Source organism: Oryzias latipes, chromosome 4, assembly GCF_002234675.1.
Source record: "Oryzias latipes chromosome 4, ASM223467v1".
In the NCBI taxonomy this organism is placed as follows: domain Eukaryota; kingdom Metazoa; phylum Chordata; class Actinopteri; order Beloniformes; family Adrianichthyidae; genus Oryzias; species Oryzias latipes.
In genome coordinates this window covers 31,473,504-31,497,401 of record NC_019862.2, presented here as the reverse complement: position 1 = coordinate 31,497,401, position 23,898 = coordinate 31,473,504, and the positions used below count along the sequence as shown (strand labels likewise).

The 23,898-nt window shown below is 39.1% G+C and overlaps 2 protein-coding genes across 13 annotated transcripts in view; one reads left to right on the top strand and one right to left on the bottom strand.

The window, feature by feature from the left end:
* Positions 1 to 19,691, top strand: part of LOC101167514 (collagen alpha-1(III) chain) — a 39,150-nt gene extending 19,459 nt beyond the window's left edge. For 7 of the 11 annotated variants that reach the window (XM_023954594.1, XM_023954593.1, XM_023954586.1 and 4 more), the window contains 29 exons: positions 9,950 to 10,003; positions 10,465 to 10,518; positions 10,657 to 10,710; positions 10,787 to 10,894; positions 10,970 to 11,023; positions 11,144 to 11,251; positions 11,384 to 11,434; positions 11,727 to 11,780; positions 11,874 to 11,927; positions 12,037 to 12,090; positions 12,673 to 12,780; positions 12,909 to 12,962; positions 14,510 to 14,563; positions 14,705 to 14,758; positions 14,861 to 14,914; positions 14,990 to 15,043; positions 15,131 to 15,184; positions 15,263 to 15,316; positions 15,502 to 15,555; positions 15,642 to 15,695; positions 15,765 to 15,818; positions 15,925 to 15,942; positions 16,053 to 16,115; positions 16,215 to 16,367; positions 16,443 to 16,590; positions 16,670 to 16,776; positions 18,035 to 18,115; positions 18,218 to 18,418; positions 19,064 to 19,691. In XM_023954594.1, coding sequence (XP_023810362.1) covers positions 9,950 to 10,003; positions 10,465 to 10,518; positions 10,657 to 10,710; positions 10,787 to 10,894; positions 10,970 to 11,023; positions 11,144 to 11,251; positions 11,384 to 11,434; positions 11,727 to 11,780; positions 11,874 to 11,927; positions 12,037 to 12,090; positions 12,673 to 12,780; positions 12,909 to 12,962; positions 14,510 to 14,563; positions 14,705 to 14,758; positions 14,861 to 14,914; positions 14,990 to 15,043; positions 15,131 to 15,184; positions 15,263 to 15,316; positions 15,502 to 15,555; positions 15,642 to 15,695; positions 15,765 to 15,818; positions 15,925 to 15,942; positions 16,053 to 16,115; positions 16,215 to 16,367; positions 16,443 to 16,590; positions 16,670 to 16,776; positions 18,035 to 18,115; positions 18,218 to 18,418; positions 19,064 to 19,216 — 2,217 coding nt within the window. In that variant the 3' untranslated portion in view covers positions 19,217 to 19,691. Of the gene's footprint in view, positions 1 to 9,949; positions 10,004 to 10,464; positions 10,519 to 10,656; positions 10,711 to 10,786; positions 10,895 to 10,969; positions 11,024 to 11,143; positions 11,252 to 11,383; positions 11,435 to 11,726; positions 11,781 to 11,873; positions 11,928 to 12,036; positions 12,091 to 12,672; positions 12,781 to 12,908; positions 12,963 to 14,509; positions 14,564 to 14,704; positions 14,759 to 14,860; positions 14,915 to 14,989; positions 15,044 to 15,130; positions 15,185 to 15,262; positions 15,317 to 15,501; positions 15,556 to 15,641; positions 15,696 to 15,764; positions 15,819 to 15,924; positions 15,943 to 16,052; positions 16,116 to 16,214; positions 16,368 to 16,442; positions 16,591 to 16,669; positions 16,778 to 18,034; positions 18,116 to 18,217; positions 18,419 to 19,063 lie in introns of all 11 variants that reach the window. The other 4 variants (XM_023954591.1, XM_023954590.1, XM_023954595.1 and 1 more) reach the window with 4 other exon arrangements.
* On the bottom strand, positions 1,682 to 8,436 carry LOC111947400. Of its 2 annotated transcripts, XM_023954597.1 has the most exons (16): positions 7,240 to 8,436; positions 7,005 to 7,140; positions 5,728 to 5,823; positions 4,928 to 5,293; positions 4,641 to 4,736; positions 4,329 to 4,558; positions 4,050 to 4,228; positions 3,882 to 3,969; positions 3,432 to 3,779; positions 3,233 to 3,350; positions 3,077 to 3,168; positions 2,878 to 2,992; positions 2,585 to 2,674; positions 2,331 to 2,492; positions 2,044 to 2,223; positions 1,682 to 1,968 (listed from the first exon to the last, which is right to left on the bottom strand). In XM_023954597.1, exons 1-16 carry the CDS (start codon positions 7,306 to 7,308, stop codon positions 1,769 to 1,771), a joined length of 2,565 nt encoding a protein of 854 aa, XP_023810365.1. In that variant the 5' UTR covers positions 7,309 to 8,436; the 3' UTR covers positions 1,682 to 1,768. The 2 variants fall into 2 exon arrangements, with proteins under 2 accessions (XP_023810365.1, XP_023810366.1); XM_023954598.1 differs by lacking the exons at positions 7,005 to 7,140; positions 7,240 to 8,436 and adding an exon at positions 6,203 to 6,381.
* Positions 19,692 to 23,898: the final 4,207 nt, after the last annotated feature.

Sequence of the window (23,898 nt, the reverse complement as noted above, 5' to 3'; positions counted from 1 at the left end):
GATGAGGTCTTGAGATCAATTCAAATTGCATATTGCCATTTACTCCCAAAAAATAATGTACGTATGTTCAGCTCCTGATACTTAGCTTCAGGTTGGACCCAAGGGGATGGATCATACATCCTATGTGTGATCCATTGTTTTCCAAGAAAAACAGTAACATTGATACTTATATACAGTGAGGTCAATAAGTATTTGATCACCCTGTGATTCAGCAAGTTCTCACAATTTTAAAACATGGAGGTGTCTAAATTTTTCATCATATGTGCATTTCCACAGTGAGAGACAGAATCTGAAGAAACATTCAGAAATCACGTTGTACAATTTCTTTGTAAAAGTCTGTGACAAATACGTTTTTGATCACTTGAGTTAAACAACTTTGATATTTGGTACAGAAGCCGTTGTTAATCAATTACAGAGGTCAAACGGTTCATATATTTCTTCACTAGGTTAATACACACTGCATTAGGGATTTTGGCCCACTCCTCTACAGATCTTCTTTAGATCTGTCGGGGTTCGGGGCTGTCGCTGAGCAACACGGAGTTTCAGCTCCCTCCAAAGATTCTCTATTGGATTTAGGTCTGGAGACTGGCTAGGCCACTTCATTACCTTGATATGCTTCTTACGGAGCCACTCCTTGGTTTTCTTGGCTGTTTGCTTCGGGTCATTGTCATGATGAAAGACCCAGCCACGACCCATCTACAACGCTCTGACAGAGGTTAGGAGGTTTTTGCCCAATATCTCACAACACAGAGCCCTGTTCATCCTCTCCTTAATACAGTGCAGTCGTCCTGTCCCTTATGCAGAAAAACACCCTCAGAGCATGATGCTTCCACCTCCGTGCTTCACTGTAGGTATGGTGTTCTTGGGATGATGCTTCTTCTTTCTCCTCCAAACACACTGAATATATTTGAGACCAAAAAGTGCTATATTGGTCTCAGACCACAAGACTTTCTCCAATGACTCGTCTGGATCATCAAGATGGTCATTGCCAGACCTCAGACGGGCGTTGACATGGGCTGCCTTCAGCAGGGGAACCTTCCGTGCGATACATGATTTTAAACCATGACGTTTCAATGTATTACTTATAGCCTTGGAAACAGTGGTCCCAGCTCTCTTCAGGTCATTGACCAGCTCCTCCCGTGTAATCCTGGGCTGATTCTTCACCTTCCTTCGCATCATCCATACCCCACGAGATGAGATCTTGCGAGGGGCCCCAGTCCGAGGGACATTGACAGTCATCATTAGCCTCTTCTATTTTCTGACAATTGCTCCAACAGTTGTCCTTTTCTCACCAAGCTGCTTGGCAATTGCCCTATTTAAAAGCAGAACTGCAAGTCTTTGCTGGTCAGAAATCTCTGATAATTAAGTGCTCAAATACTTATTTGTAACAGTAATATACAAATAAATTGTTTACAAAAATCGTATGCGATTTCTGAATGTTTCTTTAGATTCTGGCTCTCACTGTGGAAATGGAAAAATTTTAGACCCCTCCATGTTTCCTAAGGGGGAGAACTTGCTAAATCACAGGGTGATCAAATACTTATTGACCTCACTGTACATACCTACATATATGTATACACATATACATACATATACTATAATATCCATATCAGAACTAGTTTAATAATACCTTTAAATTATGCAATGTAAAAAGAGTAGTGCAAAATTAAAAATCCACCAATTTCATTCAAGAGAATTTATTGGTCAATTATCACAGTTTACTTATGTTCTTCTGGAGACATTTGGGGGTGGGGTGGGCATGGCGGTGTCAAATATCTTCATCCGAGGAACTACTGTCTAAGTTTTCCTCATCTGTGGAAGAGTCATCTAAACACAATGCTTGCAATCCCAAAACATTCTGGTATATTTTGCGTGCAGCATCCTGTCGAGCACGGAGTTCTGTCGACCTTCTTTTCAGCAAACACAGTAGCCCCTCTCGTCCTTGCTCTGTCAAGGCGTCAGTGTTGCCTGACGATGACAAAAAGACAAATTAAAATCAAGTGTCTTTCCATATTTTCATTTATAAAAGAATGTTTTACCAACTTTGCTCAGTGATCCCTTCAGAAATCTGAGAAGAAAGCTCTTCAAGCATCCCAACCGCATTCCTTAGGTACTCCCAGTGCTGCTTAACTTCCCGAACCACAATGACCTTCTCTTCTTTCAACCTGGTCAGCAGCATTACCTTGTCAAAAAGCTGCTTTTTCTTAACCATGTCACCATGACCTAAAATTCAGCACAGTTTCAGTCATTTCAAATCCCCATTAAAATTCATCTAAAGTTAGGTATTAAAGTTTTTTGTTGAATAAAAAAACAAAACAAAAAAAACGTACATTCCCAAGGCCAGAAATAGTTCTCATGAGCCAAAAGCACATCAGAAGAAGGTAATTTCTCTGTTTCAGACAAATCAGTGTTTCGTTTTGTGATGGCATCGTCTAAGGCTCTCTTTTCTGTAGCAATCTTCTTTCGTAATAGATGACGCCGTTTGTTGCCATCTAGAGGGAAAAAAAAAGTTCATGCATACCCAGCTTTATCTTACAAGAGTATTTCAGACATTTTCAATAACTTTTTATTTTTTTCCCCTCACCAGCCTTGCGATACAATTCATATTTCCTCTGTTTGATGCTCAGATACAGTCCTTCAATGTTTTTTTCAAGGTCATTATGACCAGTTGAATCTTGTGGGGAGAAAAGTAGAAGTAATTAAAATTATTTTAAGAACACAAGGTGCTTTGACAGTTTGACTTGGGCCAAAATTCTATAAAAAGGCATTCATTTGGAGGTTTACTAATATAAATGTCATTGGAATTAAAAAAAAAAAGAACAATTTTTGTGTGTCTGTCTGTCTATAATTTTTTCCCCCCAATAAGCTTCACAGTACCTGCAGCCCAATTTTTTACATCAGACACCCATTGCTGGACAGTGTCTTCTTGTATCGACAGCTCTTTAGTTAGTTGATCAAGATCTGCCAATGCTTCAGAAATCCTTTGTGCGGTCTGTCAAAAATATTGCAACATTGTTGAACAGTGTTTGAATGAAAGAAGTCTAAGAGTCATGGAAAATGGATGTCTAGTTTTTACCTTGATGTATCTTTTTGCTAGAATCTGGTCAAGCTTTTCCACCTTCCGCTTGTTCCATCCAATAGCCTGTATCGTAAGGATATCTGTGCGTACTTCAAGCACAACATATATTAGCCCAGCATAACAAAAAACAATACATTTTTATAATATACTTACCAGCTTTGGACATGTATTTAGAACATATGGCTGCCCGAGACAGGAAGCTGTTCACTTGCTCAACCTCCTCCCCCATTGTTATTCCTGCTCCCTCTTGGTTTCGACCTCCCCACTGCAACTGCAACAAATGTGATTTGTTTCCGTTAGCATTGAGTTTAATATCTGGAGTGATAGTGCAAAAGAGGTTGGCAATCATTACCTCACACATCCAGGAATGTGCTTTAGCATGCATGATTGAGAGGAAAGGATGCATTGTCAACAACCCCTGTAGTTCAGGACAGTGGCGCACAACCTTCTGCAGATATGGCCAATATTTGCACACCACATCGGAGCAGAAAAACCCTACATTCTGAGCAGCAAGTTCTTTTTGGAGAAAGAGAGGATATGCAAAAATTTCTCCACGGAACATATTGAGTCCTTTCAACAAGACCCCATGACGGCACACAGCAACCTCAACACCTTCCTCATCCACTTTGCTGGCAGATTTGTGAGAGGACTCTCGTGCTGCTAACCACTCGCCTCCTCCACATCTTCCCTTTCCAGGATTCTATTACAGATGACCAAAAGATATACAAATTTGATTGTTGTATATTAAGATGCATGGAATATTTTGAGAAACTTAATACACTTTTAAAAAAGTCGACCTTACATGTCGTGTTGCACCATGGATATAGTCCACAAAAGAGGCCACCTCTGTATCTTTCGCCAAAAAAACACCGTCAAAAAATCCATCAGGTCTAATGGAAAAAAAAAAAAAACATGTTAAAATTACATCCATAGAAAATTCAACATAACATTGAAAATGTTTACCCCATACCCTGGTTGGCTTCTGAAGCGGTAAAGTTTGCGGTTCCCATCCACTGCAACAGCCAACATGGAGGGGGTGCATGCTGGGCACTTAAAGTGATGCACCAGTGACAGCCTCTCAACTTCAAATTTGGCATAGGACCACTCCAGAAAAGATTTCTGCATGGTGTCGCCACATATTTTTCCACTCTGGTTCAAAACAAAACGAAAAGAAAACAAAAAAAAGACAAAAGTTAAAGATACAACAGTCAATGTAAAACACAGTTGTTGCCTCAATTATGTAACTTACTCGACCAAAGACTTTAGTGCGCTGTTCAAGCATTCCGACAAAAGCATGCCTTGACATTCCTGGTGCAGTAATTTTAAGATCTTCATATGATGTGAACAAATCCACTGTATATAAAGTCTCAAAATGTACTGTGGCTGGCCAATATCCACTTTCAACCAAATCACCAATGCCAACATCCCAGGTTTTTCCACAGGAACAGGTAACATTTGGCAGGGATAGGTTGTATCGTCCTTTAAAAGAAATAAATCACATTTTATTACAGTATAACTTTGAAAGACTATTATTTTGAAAAAAAGAAGAAAGGAACATTACCATTCATTCCAATCAGAATCACTTGTTTTCCTGCAGAAACTTCTGTTTGACCAGTAGAGCAGTCACAGCAGGGAAGGACGACAGGCAAAAGGCATGCTTGTAAAAGTAAACAATTCATATTAGTTAAAACATAAAATATTATCTGCAAATGTGTTTTATTTCTCAAAGGAAAAAATAATGCATCTTTTTTTTTTTTTTTTTTAAAGATTTTTAAACAAGCATTGAGGGTGGTTTTGATTTATTTAACAAATTTAAAAGGCCCATGTGATTTTAATGAGAAAAAGTACCTCTTTCGTGGAAAGTAAGTTTTCCTCCCTCTTCCTTGATGAAAGTGGTTGGTGGGAGTGGCCTATAAAATCCCTCCACCGTCGCTGATCGGTTGTGAAGTACTCTGTTGTCATGTACAGCCAAATCACATGACGCACAATAAAGTGGTCTTGGCAAACAGTCGTGACACACTATTACTGCAACCTGAGAGCGACAGTGATGGCATTGTCCCCCTTTTGGCTTCCCAGATTGCAACATCTGATCGACCATAAAAGGTCTCAACACTGTCCACTTTTCCAAGGACGAAGCTTTCCTAGCCGTCCAGTGTGATGGAGTTGGGTCTTCAGCGGGGCCCAGAAGGTCTTGAACCTCTTTGATGAGGGACCCTATTGAGGAAAAAGAAGAAACAGGGGGGGTGTTACAGTATGTAAAAGTAGATTCTGAAAATGTGTTCCACGTGATTAAGAACTCCAAAAGGCTATGAATACGTGACAATGTTTTCATCTTCAGAGCACAATGGATTTATAAATGGCAGTCGCAAAATGGTTGTATCAATTAGATTTTCACTTTGTGAAATTGAGGACTTTCTTCGCCTTTAAAAAAAAAAGTAGTGAGCATGGTGCCCGAATTTTAGCATCCAACCACTAGATATTCCTGCATTATATAGTTTTTTAGCAGTTATGGATTGAGGGGAATTCATGCAGCAACTGTTTAGACAGAAAAAAATTGAGGTAAACTATGTAGATCAACTACATTTTAATATACTTTAAATTGTTCTCAGAAAAAAAAAGTTCTGAGGACAACTGTATCAATAACTTACCTATATCGTGAGAAGGTTCTGTCACACTCTGCTGTCCACTAGTAGATGGCATGCACAATTGGTCTACAGTTGGACTTTGAGCCATTGTTGGAGTTCCTGAAATAAATAAGAGCACGAGTAAAGAGAATTATCTGCCAGACATACAGGCCTTTCACTGTTCTGGTTGCTTAGCATCCTAGAGCTGAAACAAATGCTTATTTTTGGATAGTGCACTATGGAGAAAGTTATAGCAGTTTTTCAATTCTAGCCACATTACTCAAAATCCAGAACTTCCTAATTGAGACAAGTTTAATAACATATTAAAGGTAATTATTGTGGTCCTTGGAATGGTGTACGCATAGATAGCCTTGATAATACCCTGCTAACATCTTGGCCTGTTAGGCATCATAGAGACTAAAACAATCTATATGTGTTTTATAATACAGAAAACCCCCATGATAAAAAAATAAATAAAAAGACACTGAAATGAACTTGCCTTTCACTAAATTCCAGTAATCCCTCGCCAAATTCCAGTTCACCCTTTACAAAGACAGTGGAAAGTAGGTTTTCCATATTTGTATTGTACGACTAAAAAGGATTTAGAACTAGTGGGGTCTTGTTATTAGAGTGGGAGTAAATGGAGGCGTTTCACACAGCCTTATCCCCTTCTATCATGATTGGCTATTGATGACGATGACGATGACGATGATGATGACGATGATGATGACGATGATGATGATGATGATGATGATGATGATGATGATGATGTCCCCCCACCCCGTCACTGGCCTTGTGGGCAGCGGGAGCGCCAGGGGGGTTGGGCCACTTAGTCTAGTTCTCTGAATGGTAGCCCAAATTGTTTCACCATTTTCACCCTAAAGTGCTATAAGCTAACCACTTTTTCCAAATCTAAATTCCAAAAGCCAGTGCCCTTTAACTCCCCTAGGAAGTCTGCCAAAACGAGTGTGCGTCCATGCTCACCACATTGGCATGTTTAGACCACAATGCATTGCGTTTGAATGAGTTTTTTTTATTTAATGTAAATATAATTTTTCAAAAAGGATGGTGTCCGAGTACTTTTTAAAAATCGAGGTATCAATAGCCCCCCCCCCCAATTCTATTCTGGTTCTGCCAAAATTACAAAAACAAATCTAGACTTGTACCGCGAAAGCCACGTGTGTGCCTGATGCCAAACCTTGTGTGGCCATCTTGTCAGCAGCTTCCTACTTCCCTTGATTCCATCCCCTTTCCTTTGTTGTTTTAAAAGTGCAACAAGCAATGTGACCAGGTTTACTCACTTTTGGATGAAACAGGTTTCCGCCGCTCTCCTGTTCTACGACGTTTAGGCAAAGGATTTCCATACTCGTCCTCCTCGTGCCTAACAAAGGTCACTGGGCCTGTTCCCGACGGTTGTACAGCTGCAGGCTGTTTACGCTACAAAATAAAGTTATAAAGACATACACGATGTCACTGGTTATATAAATAAACGTTTTTTTTTTTCATTTTTACAAAATTCAATGAAATCGAACCCACCTTGAATTCTTCTATAAGCGCGTCTGCGAGAAATAAAGCGTCATCGACTTTGTCCCCTACCGGCTCCATCGCGATCCACAAAGCATGTAAAACTCCAGGGGGTTTAAATAGGTAGTGGGTGTCACCATTTAGTTGCCCAACCCGTGGACTGACGAAACAAGCCTGCTTTGTGTAAATATTTTTTGTTTAAATTACTCAAAAGACATGTGGCTACACTAAAGTTTAATTTCTTTTTCCTAGAGATGGATCTGTAAATATGACAAAGAAAAAATCGTATGAAGAAAAAAAATGTAGCTAGGACGCCGGTGTAAAGGACACCGGTTTTGACTGGTCTTGGTATTTTCTATAAAAACATTTAGTAGAACTCATTACTATAAAACTAATAAATTTAGTGTCCATTTCTCGCAGTAAAAGCAATTAAAACGAATCAAAAGTCAGTAAATTGTCTCAAACGTTAACCTCAATTGTCTTTTTCAATAAAAAAAGAAAACCGTGGCTTCCTTCCGGTTCGCCGGTAGCGTCCGTAGCTACCACCATAGCAACATAAAAATGTTCCGTTGATACTATTTTGTTGAGTGATATAAAACAAAGTGTTTATAAAGCCAATAATAATAAATTCACATCAAAAACCCAGGCGATGTCCGCTATATTTTGGGTCCTGGCTCCTGCTAGGAAACCTGTCAGTCACGTGACCCACAGAAATGAACGAGAAAAGAATGCGCAAGTGTTGTAAAACAGTGGTCCCCAACCGCGGACCGGTAAAACGCAAGACACGTTTACCGCAGACCGGTGGGGGTGGGGGGCACGTTTACCGTGGACCGGGGGGGGTATTTTCTCTTAAGTAATAATAATAATGAACGTAAATCCACTGTGTAATCATGTGCAACTTTATCCGGTCACTTTTCAAAATAAAATAAATTTCAAAATAAAAATAAAACAATAAAATGGAAATTATTTTTTCTTTCTGTGCGTCCCGGTGCAAAAAATTTTCCGCGGATCGCCTGGTGCCAAGTGTCCCGCGGCCCGGTGCCAAGTGTCCCGCGGATGGATCGGTACCGGTGCCAAGTGTCCCGCGGCCCGGTGCCTAGTGTCCCGTGGCCCGGTGCCAAGTGTTCCGCGGATGGATCGATACCGGTGTCCCGCGGCCCGGTGCCAAGTGTCCCGCGGATGGATCGGTACCGGTGCCTAGTGTCCCGCGGCCCGGTGCCAAGTGTCCCGCGGATGGATCGGTACCGGTGCCTAGTGTCCCGCGGCCCGGTGCCAAGTGTGCCGCGGATGGATCGGTACCGATGCCTAGTGTCCCGCGGCCCGGTGCCAAGTGTCCCGCGGATGGATCGGTACCGGTGCCTAGTGTCCCGCGGCCCGGTGCCAAGTGTCCCACGGATGGATCGGTACCGGTGCCAAGTGTCCCGTGGCCCGGTGCCAAGTGTCCCGCGGATGGATCGGTACCGGTGCCAAGTGTCCCGCGGCCCGGTGCCAAGTGTCCCGCGGATGGATCGGTACCGGTGCCAAGTGTGCCGCGGATGGATCGGTACCGGTGCCTAGTGTCCCGCGGCCCGGTGCCAAGTGTCCCGCCGATGGATCGGTGCCTAGTGTCCCGCGGTACCGGTGCCAAGTGTCCCGCCGCTCAGTGCCAAGTGTGCCGCGGATGGATCGGTACCGATGCCTAGTGTCCCGCGGCCCGGTGCCAAGTGTCCCGCGGATGGATCGGAACCGGGCCTAGTGTCCCGCGGATGGATCGGTACCGGTGCCAAGTGTCCCGAGGCCCGGTGGCTTGGGACCACTGTTGTAAAATAAAGACGTTTCGCCCTGTGGACTAACGTAGGTGTAAACGTTTGTTTTTCACAATTTAGAGCCCCTAAAAAAACGTTTTCACAGAGCGAAAAAAGATAACTAAAAACTGCATTTTTATAAAAGCCTTCTGAAAGTAAATGGTATATTTCTCACTAGAAATGTTGTCAGAATAAAGATTAGTCCTTAAAAAATCCTGTTTTGTGGGATTTTCTACCGAAAAATGAACGAGCATCCGCCATGTTTTTTTTCACGGCAGGCAAAACCTCAGAAGTCACGTGATCCTGAGAAGGCTAATAGAAAATGAATAGGAAAATGAAACGTAAGTGTCTCACAAGTTACGGGCCGTTTTTGTGAACCTGTCACGTATTTCCATGTGGACAAATGTAGCTACTACACATTTTAGGATGAGACTGGGTTGCTACAGAGCAGTAATGCATAAAAATGCTGGTTCTTCCCTCTTGGCTTTTGTCAGTCGCTTGTTTTCTACAGACATGAAAAATGTTGCTTTTAAAGAGGAAACGTTTTAATAATAATTAAAGGAGTGTTGCTAATTTCCTGGCTGACAAGAGTCCCCTTGTGATGGGCGCTGACAGACTGAGAGGCAAACAGAAAGTGTCTTTCATTCCGGTTCGCCACAGTCTCGGTTAGTCATCAGATCAACTCTAGTCTCAGCTCGGGTCACCAGGTCTGGTGGTGGGGTGATGATCCAGACTGTCTGTCTGCAGCATTTGGCTCTTTTTTAGAGGAAGAGCAGGAACAAACCATGTCGGGTTCATTTCTCTCGCCTTCGTTAGAGAAGATGCTCCATATGGATCAAAAGATCAAATGAAAACAATTGCCTCAGATGGAAATGCTTCTTCTGAGCAGCAGATCTTCAAGATAAATTGTAAATATTCGTTTCACTTTGTTTCCACAGGGTGAAGATGGAATGAAAGGACTGACTGGAGCTGTTGGTGTTGAAGGCGATAAGGTAGCTCCAGTTACCTTCAGCGGCAGGAACCAGATGACCATGAGTTGTGTTATTGATTTATTGTCGCGGTGGGGGTGGAGGGAGATGCAGAGAGGAGGAGGCAGGAGGTCCCAGGTGAAAAGGAGCTTTAATAAACCAAAACCAAGAACAAAAACACCACTGCTGAGCAGGCTAGAAAATCCACTCAGTAAACAGGGAACATCCGAAACTAACATCAGACTGTGGAGCAGCACAGGAGGAAGGGAAAGACATGACATACAGACAAAGAGACTCAGGTGACGACAAGGGCAGATGGTGACCAAAGTAAAACTCCATACAATGATACAACACAGGAACCTTTCAAAATAAAACAGGAAATGAACTCAAAACATTACAAAACAAAAAGAGAACCAAAACACAAAAGCAAAGAAACTAAAACCGTAACATTTATAACTGTTTGCCCCCGCATGTCACATCCTTAGGGATCCAGAGGAGCGCCGGGGCTGGGGGGAGTTCCCGGTCCCAGTGGAGGGCAGGTAGCTTCATAGATAAAGTTGGATCACAAATTTCAGATTTTTTAACATATTGTAAAATGTTAAGTTAAAGAGTCAATGCGCACTGCCTTAATAAGTCTGTCAGTTTTCAATCAGAAAAACTCGAGTTTTTATGTTCAGGGTCCAACTGGACTGAAAGGACTTGAGGGGCCTTTTGGCCAAAAAGGCTCATCTGTGAGTGCATTTCAAATTAAAGCACAGTTATTTCTGATTCCTTCTCTTACTTAAAGGGCAGTTGGTTTACCTACAGGGTGATAAAGGGAATCCTGGAGCCCCTGGGAGAAAAGGACCAAATGGAGACGCAGGCAGAAGAGGTAACCCCGGGCCACAAGGACCAAAAGGGCCACCAGGGGAACAGGTAAGCAGGAGAAATAACATCACTCTCAAGGATTGTGTTTCTGTAAACTATTAATCATCTGACTGTCTCCTGCAGGGAAACAGGGGAGCACCTGGAGACAGAGGACAGCAAGGGCCTTCAGGGTTAAAGGTCACGTATTCAAACCTTTAGATGGAATATTGACTGATTTAATCTCAAAAGCTTGATCCAGCCTGTAAAGCTCATGTTTTAGGTTTTGTTAAAACCATAAATCAATGGATGCCCTCACAGGGGGACCCAGGATCCGGGTACTTTTTGGGAAAACCTGGACCATTTGGACCGGGAGGAAACACCGGGCCTTCAGGCGCCAAAGGCCAGAAGGGCATGCAGGGGCACATGGTCAGTAACCAGCAGTCAGACGTTGGCAGGATTGTTTTTCAAGCGATAGATCACTTTATGATTTCTGATCATGTGACTTGAAAATGTTGTCATAAATAACGGCATAATGAGAAATTTACCCTTTTTTTTCAGGGTCCTCCTGGTAGGCTAGGCCCCCAGGGAGAAGCTGGACCGTCATCATCTGTAAGCAAAATCTGTCTGATTAATGACTACAGCACAAAAGAGGCACATTTTTACATAATGAGTTCAGTTTAAACACCAGAGTTTTGCACTACAAGCCAACCTGATTCCTGCACATCTCTCCTTTGATGCACAGTTTTTAATGTAAGTTTAGGTGCAGGATCCATTAAATTAAGTCCATCAATACGCCTTAACTTCAAGACAAATTTTAAAAAGTCATTTCTTCATTTACTACATTGGAAATCAAACTTTTTTACATTAACAATTGATTCCACATCATTGGTGCTTTTATAAGGGTTTGCCAGGCAAAGCTGGGGATGAAGGCAAACCAGGAAAGCCTGGAATAAAGGTACAACATCCCATTAGTTTGGATGTATTCTGAATTGATGTTTATAGCTCCTCCACGGGAGTCTGTTGATGTTGATCGTTTCTCTCCATGAAGGGCATTAAGGGTCTGAAAGGCATAGCTGGTCCTCCAGGCATGAAAGGAGACACGGTGAGACGATGTTCAGCTTCACCTCAGGCTCACTATCAGCACAGAGGAGCATTTTTAATGTGGTGTGTCCTCAGCGGGTCCCAACTAACCTCAGTCGTGTGTTTTCAAGGGCATAAGAGGTCCCCAAGGTGCAAAGGGGGAGCCTGGTGCTCAAAGTCCTGGGGTAAAAATTGTTTTTTTATTATTGATTGAATGCTATGAAGCATTTAACCAAAGAAAGAAAAACTATATGCTGTACAGCATTCAGCCCATTGTTTTCCTCTTTCTCTTTCTTTAATTTTAGTATCTTCCACCATTTTTTGCTGCTTAACTCCTACAATTTTTCAGCTACTTTACTGCACTCACATGGGGAAGCCTTGGAGCAGAGGCTCGCTGGTTCGATACCCGGCTCTGGCATTTTTCACAAACAAATCTTTTATGTTGTTGTGCAGTTTTCACTGTATTTATGGTCAACTTTGATGCAAACGCTAAAAATGGCTATAACTTTAAAAGTATTAAAATAGTCCAAAACCTGTTTGAAATGGAGCAGGCAGTAAAACAGTAAATACAATTAATAACAATACTGATGATATATGACACTAATTATAAATAATATACATTAAGTTAGGAATTTATATCACAAAATGTCAATTATTTGTCAGGTTGTTTAAATATTGTAGGAATGTATTTTTGTTTTTACTTTTTAATAGAAACATAATATATGTAAATAGTTATGTGTAAAAAAGCTGTTTTGATGCCATTTTAGGGCCCAGTGGGGACACTTGGGCCCAGTGGGCCTTCTGGTGTCAAAGGTCAGCCTGGACCCACAGGCCCTCCTGGTTCTCCTGGAAGAAAGGGAGGTCCAGGTCAGAAAGTAAGAACAGTTCAGCACTTTTCTTTTCAAAGTTGAACTCTTTAACTTCTTACTTGTTTGGTCTTTTGTTGTTGTTGTTCATCTAATTAAGGTTTTGAACCTTTATACTTGTCATATGGTCTCTAAAGGGAAAAAGAGGCCAACCAGGAAGAAAAGGAACCAAAGGAACGGCAGGGAAAGATGTGAGTTTCCGTTAATTCCTTTGAAACAGTCTGATGTCGTCATTTCTGACACGTCAGGCTGCAGATCAGATGTTCAAACTCAAACACGTGGACCATGACATCTGTCTTTGCACACGTCAAACTGAAACTCATGACAATGAGAACATTTTCTGGAAAAACAGCCCACCAAAAAAAGTTTCTCACATAATCAAGCTTATGCAAACTGCTCAGAATAATGAAGTTCTTTCAAATCACTTTTTTATGTGTTTCATAACTCATAATAATGAAGTGTAGATCACAACTAGTTTTAACTGAAGGTTAGTTGAATATATGAAATACTGTGTGTTGTTTATTTAAAAAGCCTGCCGTGAATCGTACAGTTTTGACTAATTTTAGATCAATTTCTAAACGTCCTTTTCTCTAAGGTCCTTGAAAAGTAAGTGTACATACAATTGATGGTCTTTTTTAGAAGAACGATCCATCCTTGAAGGCTTCTAGTCTGGGTTCAAAGCTTGTCACACATTTTTATTTTTGCAAAGCATTTTAACTGAAACTGCTTTTATTGGGCTTGAGATGATTGTTTTACGTGGTTTATGCTTTTTATCGTTTATGTTTTTATGTTTTTTACATGTGTATATATATATATTTTAACCTGTGAAGCACCTTGTGACTTTTGTCTGTGAAATGTGCTATACAAATAAAATGTACTTACTTACTTACGGAGTCGGATCTATTCAAAGTTTTTCCTCCATTCTTCTCAGCTCCACACTGGTGATGCTGTCGTTCTCATGCTGTCAGACTTGTCAGCTGCATTTGATGCTGTGGACCGTAGAATTTGAATTTCTCGTTTGGGGCAGTGAGTGGGAGTAAAAGGATTGGCATACTTTTGTGCCGGTCTCTTCAGCCCCCTTGTCATGTGGGATCCCCCAAGGCTCCGTTTTAGGCCCTCTGCTGTTCTCCTTGTAATTATTACCACTTGGTTCAATAAGTAGAAAAAGGCTGCGTCTTTTCTCTGTTATGCAGACAATTTTCAGCTGGATGTGTCTCTCAGAAAAAAGTTCAATCCACGGAAACAACGTGAGATTTTATATTTTTGTTTCTGCTCACAAAAAGGTTTTGCATCAGAGAGGCAGGTACTCTTGCTGTCGTATTGTTTGCAGTCTGGCTCGGCTAATAGTTTGTCAGTTTAATTTTGTTGTTAACAGAACTGAAGTTCTAATGTCCCCTCGTCAAAACACTAGCTGTGAAGCAACTGCAGGAAAAGAGTTAAAAAAATGTCAGCATATTTTTTAGACAAACCTGTCAGAAAAAGTAGAAAAATCAGATCTTTTTTATGATTTCTTAGTGGCACAATGGGCTTGTGAAATCCTAAAAACAGCTGTTACCCATCTCACATCACTTTCTCATGAATAAAGAGTTTTTCTAAATGCAATTAATGAATACTTTAGTAAAAATGTGTGGTTTGTCAAACACGCTGCATTTGTCATTTCCTTTTGTTATGGTTTCACAACCTTTTCATCTGCAAAATTAACAATGGAACGTGTCATCCAACGTGATCCGCTTCGTAGGGAGCTGAAGGTCGACCTGGAAGACCAGGACCTCCTGGAATACCTGGAAAACCTGTAAGTTTCTCTGCACACAAATAAACGTATTCCTGCAGCAAACCGTTCACTTCTACAATCTGATGTTGGGACAGAAATCCTTTCCTGATGTCATCACTAGAAGGATGTGTTGACATCCTTTATTATTCATTTCCTTCTCAGGGCCTGAATGGTCTTGATGGCTTGCTGGGGGTAGAAGGCAATGAAGGGGATCCTGTAAGGGTTTTTTTTAACACACTTACCATTTTTTTATGAACAATTGATGTTTGTTGTTATACACAACAATATTTTTCTCATCATCATCATCATCAAAAAAAGGGTGACCTTGGCCTTAGAGGAGCTCCTGGAACTCCAGGCACGCCTGGGCTGATGGTGAGATAAGAGCAAACACATAAAGACGTAACAAAATACAAGTAAAATTTACATAATAACATTTCTGCATAATAGGGAGAGTCTGGACCCCCTGGGATGAGAGGAAACTCTGGAGTAACAGGGTTGAAGGTAAAATACAATCAGAGGTGTGTTCACGAACTGTGTGTCATGCAGAACGTGGAAATGTGCTGCTTTGTCTCTTTCTGGATGCTTCAGGGGAACACGGGTCCAAACGGAACAGCAGGGCTACAAGGACCAATGGGGCCAAAAGTAATCTTTTATTACTCTACGTAGTAAATATTATAAAACAATACTTTTTTAGTGCCTTTACCACTTTGTATCACGCAGGGTCTTCCTGGATTGAAAGGAGTAAAGGGTGACCTTGGAGCCGTTGGAGCAAAGGCAAGAAACTCACAGTGACTTTATCTTTAATAAACTATCTCTAACTAAAGATAGACTAAACTATTGAATAATTCTTTGTATTAATGCTGTAGCTTCACAGAGAGGGAAAACGAAAATCCTTACATTGCAGTTTCTGTTTTCCTGAAAAAGAAAGCATTGTGACCACCTGGTTTTTCGTTTCTCAGGGTTTTTCAGGTGACGGTGGGATTCCAGGCCCCACAGGTCCAGCTGGGACTAGGGTTAGTTGGAATAGATATTATTTCTACTACTGAAGAGCAGGATTTAAACTTTAGTCTCTTTAAACAAACTTTTATTTTCATGTCAGGGAAATCCTGGTTTGCAAGGACTAAAAGGTGAAGCGGGTCAAAAAGGGAAGCGGGTAAGTTTTGGTTCAACTTTCTTTGTTTGACAGGTTTGACCCTTTAAAAGGACTTTTTCTTTTCCACAGGGGAATGAGGGCACTCCGGGTCCACAGGGGGCGCCAGGCTCCAGTGGAAACCCTGTAGGTCACAAAATATTCTGATTTTGTGCAGTTAGCATTACGTTAATCACATTTTGTAACAAGTTTATGGTCATTTCACGTCTGCTTCTTGTGCTTTCTGATCTAGGGCCATCTTGGAATAAAGGTGAAATAAATCTATTATTTATATCTTGCAGTTTTAACTTTCTATGTTAACAAGTTTTGTTTTTTTTACTTTATTAACCTGATTTACTCCAAACCTCTTTTATTTTGAAGGGAATGAAAGGGTACCAGGGCAGTAGAGGACCAAAGGGAATTAAGGGCAAACGTGGATCTCCAGTGAGGAAAACGGGCTGTAAAACACTTCATGAAGGTTGATTCAATTGGAACCTTAATGTCGGCTGTTAAAAGGTTTGTATTGTGTCATGATGGTCACAGGGGCTTCCAGGAGAACCTGGCAAACCGAGGCTAATCCAGCGACAAGGGCCAGGCTCTGATTCAGGCCTGGAACCCTTTCCAGGTTTTGTGCTGAAAGCTGCTCTGAATTCCACAACAACGTCTAGCATCCAGAAGCAAAGCAAAAGACAAGATGTTCGTGCAAAGCTTCATTTGACCCAACTGCCTTTCATGCTGTGATGAGAGATGAGATTGCTGACCAACCAACAGATTTCTCCACAGTTGCACAGGCGAATGACCAAGAGATGGTCTGCAAGTAATCAAACTGAAGATTCACTCAGCCGGAAGCTGGGATCTAGAGACAATCCAGGAACGACCTGTTACCAGCTGAAACTCCAACATCCACACCTCAGTGATGGTGAGGGTCTGCCTTCAGTCAGAGCTGCCATTTATGTCTCTTTTCTGAGCCAAATTAGTCTGAAGGTTTACTATCTCAGGCTACTTTTACGTGGATCCCAACCAAGGCTGCCCGTGCGATGCTGTCAGGGTGTTCTGTAACTTCACTGCAGGAGGATCAACATGCATAGAGCCTCGGCCTGCACAGGTACACAAATCACCAAGGCTCATGGGAAAATGTCTTCATTCAGGCCGTGTCACACAGATGATAATCAGTAAAAAGTGGTGGAAAAAGTGAGAAATCCTGGTCTTTACTTGAAGTTTTCACAGATTTATCAAAAATTAAACCACATTAAAACCGTAGAAGTACGAATAAACCACGCAAAGAACACGTAAACCAACATAGAACATGTACTGTGCGTGATTATTGTGCTGTGTATGTGCAATTCATGCATCAATTAGGTCATTTTCATGCAATGTGTGCGCTGTATACACAATAGAAAAGTTATACGTTTGTGGTTTATGCGTGAAAAGTTTGTCAGACCTATGTGGACGTTCACACATTTGCAAAAGAATCACGCACAAGATTTACCTAATAACTGCGTATAAGCTACGTTAAATATGGATAAATATAAACTGTGTAGTTCCCAACTGACCAAAAAGTTAGAACAGCTCAACAGCGAATTCACGTAAAGAGCGGTCTGCCGAAACCCTCGACGGACATCCGCGCACATCGACAAAAATGTATGAAGGACGTATATCACATGTCTCACGAAAGACCAAAATTTCAGATGTGAAAAATGCATAGAACGAATGAAGTGGCTGTGTGACACGGCCTTTAACCTTTGACTCTATGAGAGAACTGGACTGAGCGACTCCTCCCCCCTGGCGTTCCAAACAGGAAGTCCTCGCTGGTCCTGAAAAGCCAAAACTAAATGTATTGAGAAATAACCTTTCCTGCTTTTCCTGCTACCATTTTTTAACAAGGTTTTGTTTCTCAGGATATTTTTCTTCTGTAGTTCAACCTATTAAAGTTACAAAGCTGACCAATCAGACGCCTCAATGAAAGTAGATGGTTGAACATTTGAAGCATTTGATTGACAGTTTTCATGCATCACTTTCAAGTGGTAGGGGTGTGCCCTTCCAACAAGCTCACTCCTGACTGAGGAGTGGTTGCCATAGATACGTTGACTCAGACTGACTCCGCCCAATCACAGCCTTGCGACGATGTCTGACTCCAACACTGTGGCGTGCGCATCACAAAGAAACGGCGACCAAATAGATTTAATTTCATTTGAGCTGAAAGTAAACAGTTTTTTAGGGGTGATGATGTCACACACCCTCAGTCCAGTTGTCACGTGCAGTAAATTCAAAGCACATTCTGAGAAATCAATCCCATTTGAAAAGATTTAACACATTTTTCCCAAAGCATATCTTTGCAAACATGACGTCTCTTTTATTTTTAGGTTTTGCTAACGTGGAAAGAGGAAAATCTGAAATCCGGAAATGTACTCCAATGGTTCACTCAGCAGCGTGATGGACACCAAGTGAGATTTATAAAAATGCTTTTCTGACAGAACAAACAGAATTCTTGCTATAGTTGTGTGTCATTTAAATGCTTTGCACCAAAGTTGGGTTTCTCCTGGTAGATTTTGTACACGGTTGTGGACGCTGTCCAGCTGAGGTTTCTGCGGCTCCACAGCCACACGTCTCTGCAGGACGTTGTGCTCCGCTGTCCAGCCAACAAGTCCAGCAGCGTCGCTGCAGAAAACTGGAACGTCCGCCTACGGGGAGACTCTGGCAAAGAGTTCGATTCCCATCTCACTGTAGTGACCAGACAAGTCTGTGAGGTAAAAACCCAGAATTGATCAAAAAGAGGAAACATTTCCAAGTATTTTACAGGATGTGAGAGAAAATGAGAGCATCTGGTTACAAAAATGTGTTGTAGAGAAAACGCTAAAAGTAATTCAACACTAAAGAGAAAAGAAACTAGATGGAGCTGCATTTCCAGAAGAAAAGGCAGGTTTGATGCTATATCGCTGAATGAAAATGAAACTTAAAGGGGAATAATTGACAAATTAATAACTAAAGAAAGAAATGGTCAAAATTGACCATAAATAAAGTGAAAACAGCACAAAAACAAAAAAGATATGTTTGAGAAAAATGCCAGAGCCGGGTATCGAACCAGCGAGCTTCTGCTCCGAGAATTCCCCATGTGTTTCAATGGAGGTAAAAATCCTGGAAATCCTGGAATATCTGGAGAAGTTCAAGGATTTGAAGGACCAGAAGTCACAGCTGGGAAAAGCTGAACATTTGAATAGTTGAAATAGCAGAAACATTGTAGAAGCCGTTAAGGGACAAAAAATGGAGGAAGATACTAGAATAAAGGAAGGGAAACAGGAAACATTAAAAGTGAATCATGTAGCTTAAACATATTCAAATGATAAAATGTGTGTTGACTAATTGGAAAAGCTGTTTGTCTGATATTTTTGCAGATCCATGTGAGCTTAAACGTTCAGGCCAGCTCAGCGTTGGATGGAGGTGATGTGGAGTTACTTCCAGTTAGAGATGTGGGAGCAGAGATGACGAGTGAAGCCAGAGCCGCCTCTGAGATGGACGTGTTTCTTGGACCGTTGTGTTTCTTGTGAGCAATAAAGTTTGTGGAAGTGCTTGTGATGCGTGTGAGGAAGCTTTCCTTCACTGCATGCTGGCTGTTATATTTCTACAGAGTGTTGTGTTTTTGTTTTCTTTTATATTTATGAAACGTGTAAAATAGTTGGATTTGATCATGTTAACTTTTTCAAAAACATGTTTGAGGACAAAATTCAAGAACTCGTTTTTAAACTTGGATGAATTGTGTGATCTAGTGATCCCCATAACAGGATTGTTGGTGGAAGCCAAAAAAATGTAAAAAATGTGAAGAAAGAAAAATATATATATATAGATATATAGAGAACTATGAAAAAAGTTGAAGTTGTTTTTTGAAGATTTCTTTTTGTTGTTTTTGTCATTTCATTGGGTGTTTTTGGATCTCATTCAATACATCTTTATATATATTTCTAAATAATGAGTACTCTGCAGAAGTTTGTGTGTCCCAGATATTCATTAAAGTTTTATACATAATCCAAGATTAGTTCAATTTAATTCAGATTCCAAAACAGGTCTGTTAAAACGATGAAGTTTTTGTTTTATTTTTTCACTCTTTGGTGGAGGATTTTGTCTTCTTGATTAAATCTTGAGTAATTTCTGAGCAATATTACTCTTGCAGATAAATGTGGTTTTCGACATGTTATGCCATTTTCTGATGACGGGGGACATATATTAAGACAATTAGGCTTCTGAGTATTTCTGTATTCAAATTATTGAATCAGGATCAAATGAATAAGTGTGCTTTTCCCCCTACTCCCTATAAAGTACACTTTATAGCATGTTCACCATTTTGTAGGGCTGTCCCGCCGAATCAACAGTTCCCTAATTGAAATTTTCCAGGTGTTTTTTTAATTTATTTTTTTTCAGCTTTATTGAACATAGTGTTAACATACAAAATCCAACATCAAGGAATCAGACAGATCATCAGCAGTGGTAATCAATGCCATCATTCCAAGCTGTTAAATCCCCTCAAGTAAAAAACGTTTCAGAAATATATCAAAAATAGAACTTACTGATAGGAAAATAAAGTATAAAATCTATAAAAGAGAACACAAAATAATAATGTTTACAATTTCTTAGAGGAGGGGTTTACATATAAAACAAAAAAGCACAAATTGTTCCAGTGTTACTTGCTTTGGGTGTGTTCATTTTTTTAATGTATTTATAAAACTGAAGCATCTCGATCTTAAATACAGTAAAACTGGTAGTTTTTTTTTATTCTGCACTTATGCATGTAAAATTTGGATTGGAGAAGTAACAAATTAATACTTTTTCCTACTTTTTTATCATCAGAATTGAAATATGTGAGGATTTGTTTCAAGTTTAAAATAATGTTACAATTGAATTTGATGTTTACAAAGCGTTCTAATTTGTTCCAAAATTCATGGGAAAATTTACAAAAGTAGAAAAGGTGAAGAACTGATTCAGGGAAATCAATATGAAAAGTACAATTATTTTCTATAATTGAGAATTTGGATATAAACATATTAGTGGGCTAAATGTTATGTAGAATTTTTTTGTGAATTTCTTTAACTTTGTTATTTATACAAAATGTATCTGGCAGTAGCCAAGCTTTTTGAAATTTTCCAGGTGTCTCTGCATTGATGCTCACTAGATTGGTGAACAGGGACCACAATGCATTGCTTTTGAGTGATTTTTTTCATGTAGAAAGAAAGTAACTTTCATTTATCTTTTTGTAAACCATCCATGTTTTCATGTCTCAATGTTTATGTTTATTAGGTTTTTACTTTGGGAAATCACATTTGCCCTTGTTTTTAAATCCAGGCCACTACTTTTTTTTTTTGGGACAACTTTATTGCACAATGTGGAAGTCATACAGTACAAAATGCAATTTTACAAAATGAAATTTCAATATTCCTGGGTGGCATATATATAACATGCATTTCACACAAAAACTTTCAAGGCTCTGCAGCTTTCATATAAACGGACTGCTTTTTGATTAAGGCTTTTAAAGAAAGTACAGAGATGCATTTTAGTTCGATTAATATGGGGAAAAAGATAGGTGAGAATTTGCATTTATGAATATAAAATTTGCCACATATAATAAGATTAGTTATGAGCTTTTTTTAATTTGAGTCCACATTTTTTATTATGAAAGCCAAAAATTATATGTTCAAATTTCAGAGTGAAGTTGAGGTGAAAATGTTTTTTGATGAATTGTAAACATTTTTTCCAAAAAAGTCTTCTTTCAGTCTAAAAAAGATGGTTAATTGTTTCTTTGCAAAATGTAAAGTTAAGGTCAATTATTTTAACGTGTCTTAGCATGAATTGATCGGTGTGTACATTTTGGGAATTATTTTCAAAGAAACTTTCATTTTATTATTTATCATAAATGTTTGGGTCCCTTCAGCCTTTTCACCAAATACTGTCGGGAACAAAACATCTCCAGTGGTTTTTGGTACAGACATGATGAAACAAGGCATTTTCCTGTGGTGTCAGAGGGCATTTCTTCATTCCTAACATATTTCTCTAGAAACAGCATCAAACACGAGTCACAACCTGAATGTAGAATTGAATTCAGTGCCTCAATAAAAACCCATTCGTGTCAAAAAGCTGACCCACCAGGAGATTTTTTCTCTCAAAGCAAAGTGGAAAAAACAAAGATTTGTTCTTAGATCAAATGGATTTGTTGTTCCAAATACAAAAGTTATGGGGAGTTGTATGAAAGTCCCATTCTTCCTAATTGGGTTTTTTTTTTTTTTTTTTTACAACTTTATTGAACAAAGCATAAGCATACAAAATCCAGCATCAAAGATTCAGAAAGAGCATCAGCAGTGATAGTCAATGTCATCAATCCAAACTTATTGAATCATTTCAAGAAGAAAAAAATAATAATAATAAAATAATCAGAAATATATCCAAAATAGAATATGCTGATAGAAAAATAAATTATCTTAAAATATATAAAAGGGGATTACAAAATAATGATAATAATAATATTTATAATACAAAGTTTTCTTAGAGGAGGGGATTACCTATCAAACAAAAAAGCACAAATTATTTCAGTGTTACTTGCTTTGGGTGTATTAATTTTTTTTATATATTCATAAAACTGGAGCATCTCGAACTTAAATATGGTGAAGTTGGGAGTTGTTTTTTTAATTCTGCACTTATGAATGTAAAATTTGGAAAGGAGAAGTAACAAATTAATACTTTTTTCTACTTTTTTATCATCCGAATTAAAATATGCAACTATTTGTTTCAAATTTAAAGCAACGTTACAGTTAAATTTGCTGTTTACAAAGCATTCTAATTGGTTCCAAAATTCAAGGGAAAGTTTACAAAAGTAGAAAAGATGAAGAACTGATTCAGGGAAATCAATACAAAAACTACAATTATTTTCTATATTTGAGAATTTGGATATAAACATATTTGTGGGGTAAATGTTATGTAGAATTTTTTTGTGTATTTCTTTAACTTTGTTATTTATACAAAATGTATCTGGCAATAACCAAGCTTTTTTCCAATTTATATCATTTAAAAGGTTGTTCCAAAATATTTCTCCTTTTGGTGTGATATGTCTTTTTTCACTTAAGGTATTCCGAATATATTTATTGTTGCATTTTTTATTGAGAATATCAATGCCATTAATCATTAAAGGAGAGTCAATTTTAGAGGCGTCTTGATATTTAAGGTGAGAGGTCATTAGCTGAATTAATCCTGAGGGGAGAGCTTTCATTACACCATTAAATTCTTTGCTGGTTACTGGAAAACACATTTTATTTAGAAATCTGCCATAATCCAAAATCGTACCATTCTCGTCAAAAAGATCCGAAACATAAATTATTTTTTTGTCAATCCAGTTTTGTTTAAACAAAGATTTATTTTGTATTGTTATGTCTTCATTGTTCCAAATTGTACTTTTGTGTGGTGAGAAATTGTGATTATAACATAACTTCCAAGCAAGAAGAGCCTGCTGATAAAAATTTGAGAGATTGACAGGAATCTTTTTGATATTATAGTTACATTTTAATAGAAATTGAAGGCCACCAATTTTATTAAAAATATTGAAGGGGATGAAATACCAAATTGAATTTGAGTGTTGAAGGCATTTTTTAATCCAGTTAATTTTAAATGTATAATTCAAATCAGAAAAATGTATGAGTTCAAACCCTCCTTTACATGAGGGGGCATAAAGTTGTTCTTTCTGGAGATAGTGACGTCTATTTTTCCATGTAAAGTTAACTAAGAGGTTATTTATTTCTTTGGAAGTTGAATCAGGAACAAATAAAGATAAGGCAGGATAAACTACTCTTGAGATCCCTTCTGCTTTAGTCAAGAGGATCCTGCCAAAAATAGATAGATCTCGTTGAAGCCACATATTCATAACATCCTGCATTTTTTTAATTCTCAAGGAGAAGTTTTGCTTTTGTCTAGATTTAATGTCTTTAGTTATACTAATACCTAAATATGTAACTACATCTTTAATTGGGATACTATGAATTTTTTCATATTTTACGTTTTTAATACTTAATATTTCACATTTTCCTAAATTAAGGTGTAATCCGGAAGCATTTGAAAAGGAGTTAATTGTGCTTATAGCAAGGTCAACTTGGTTTCTGTCTTTTAAGAATAATGCAGTATCATCTGCTAGTTGTGTTATTTTGATTTCTTTCTGAAATATAGATAAACCTAATAAGTTTGGACAATTTTTAATTCT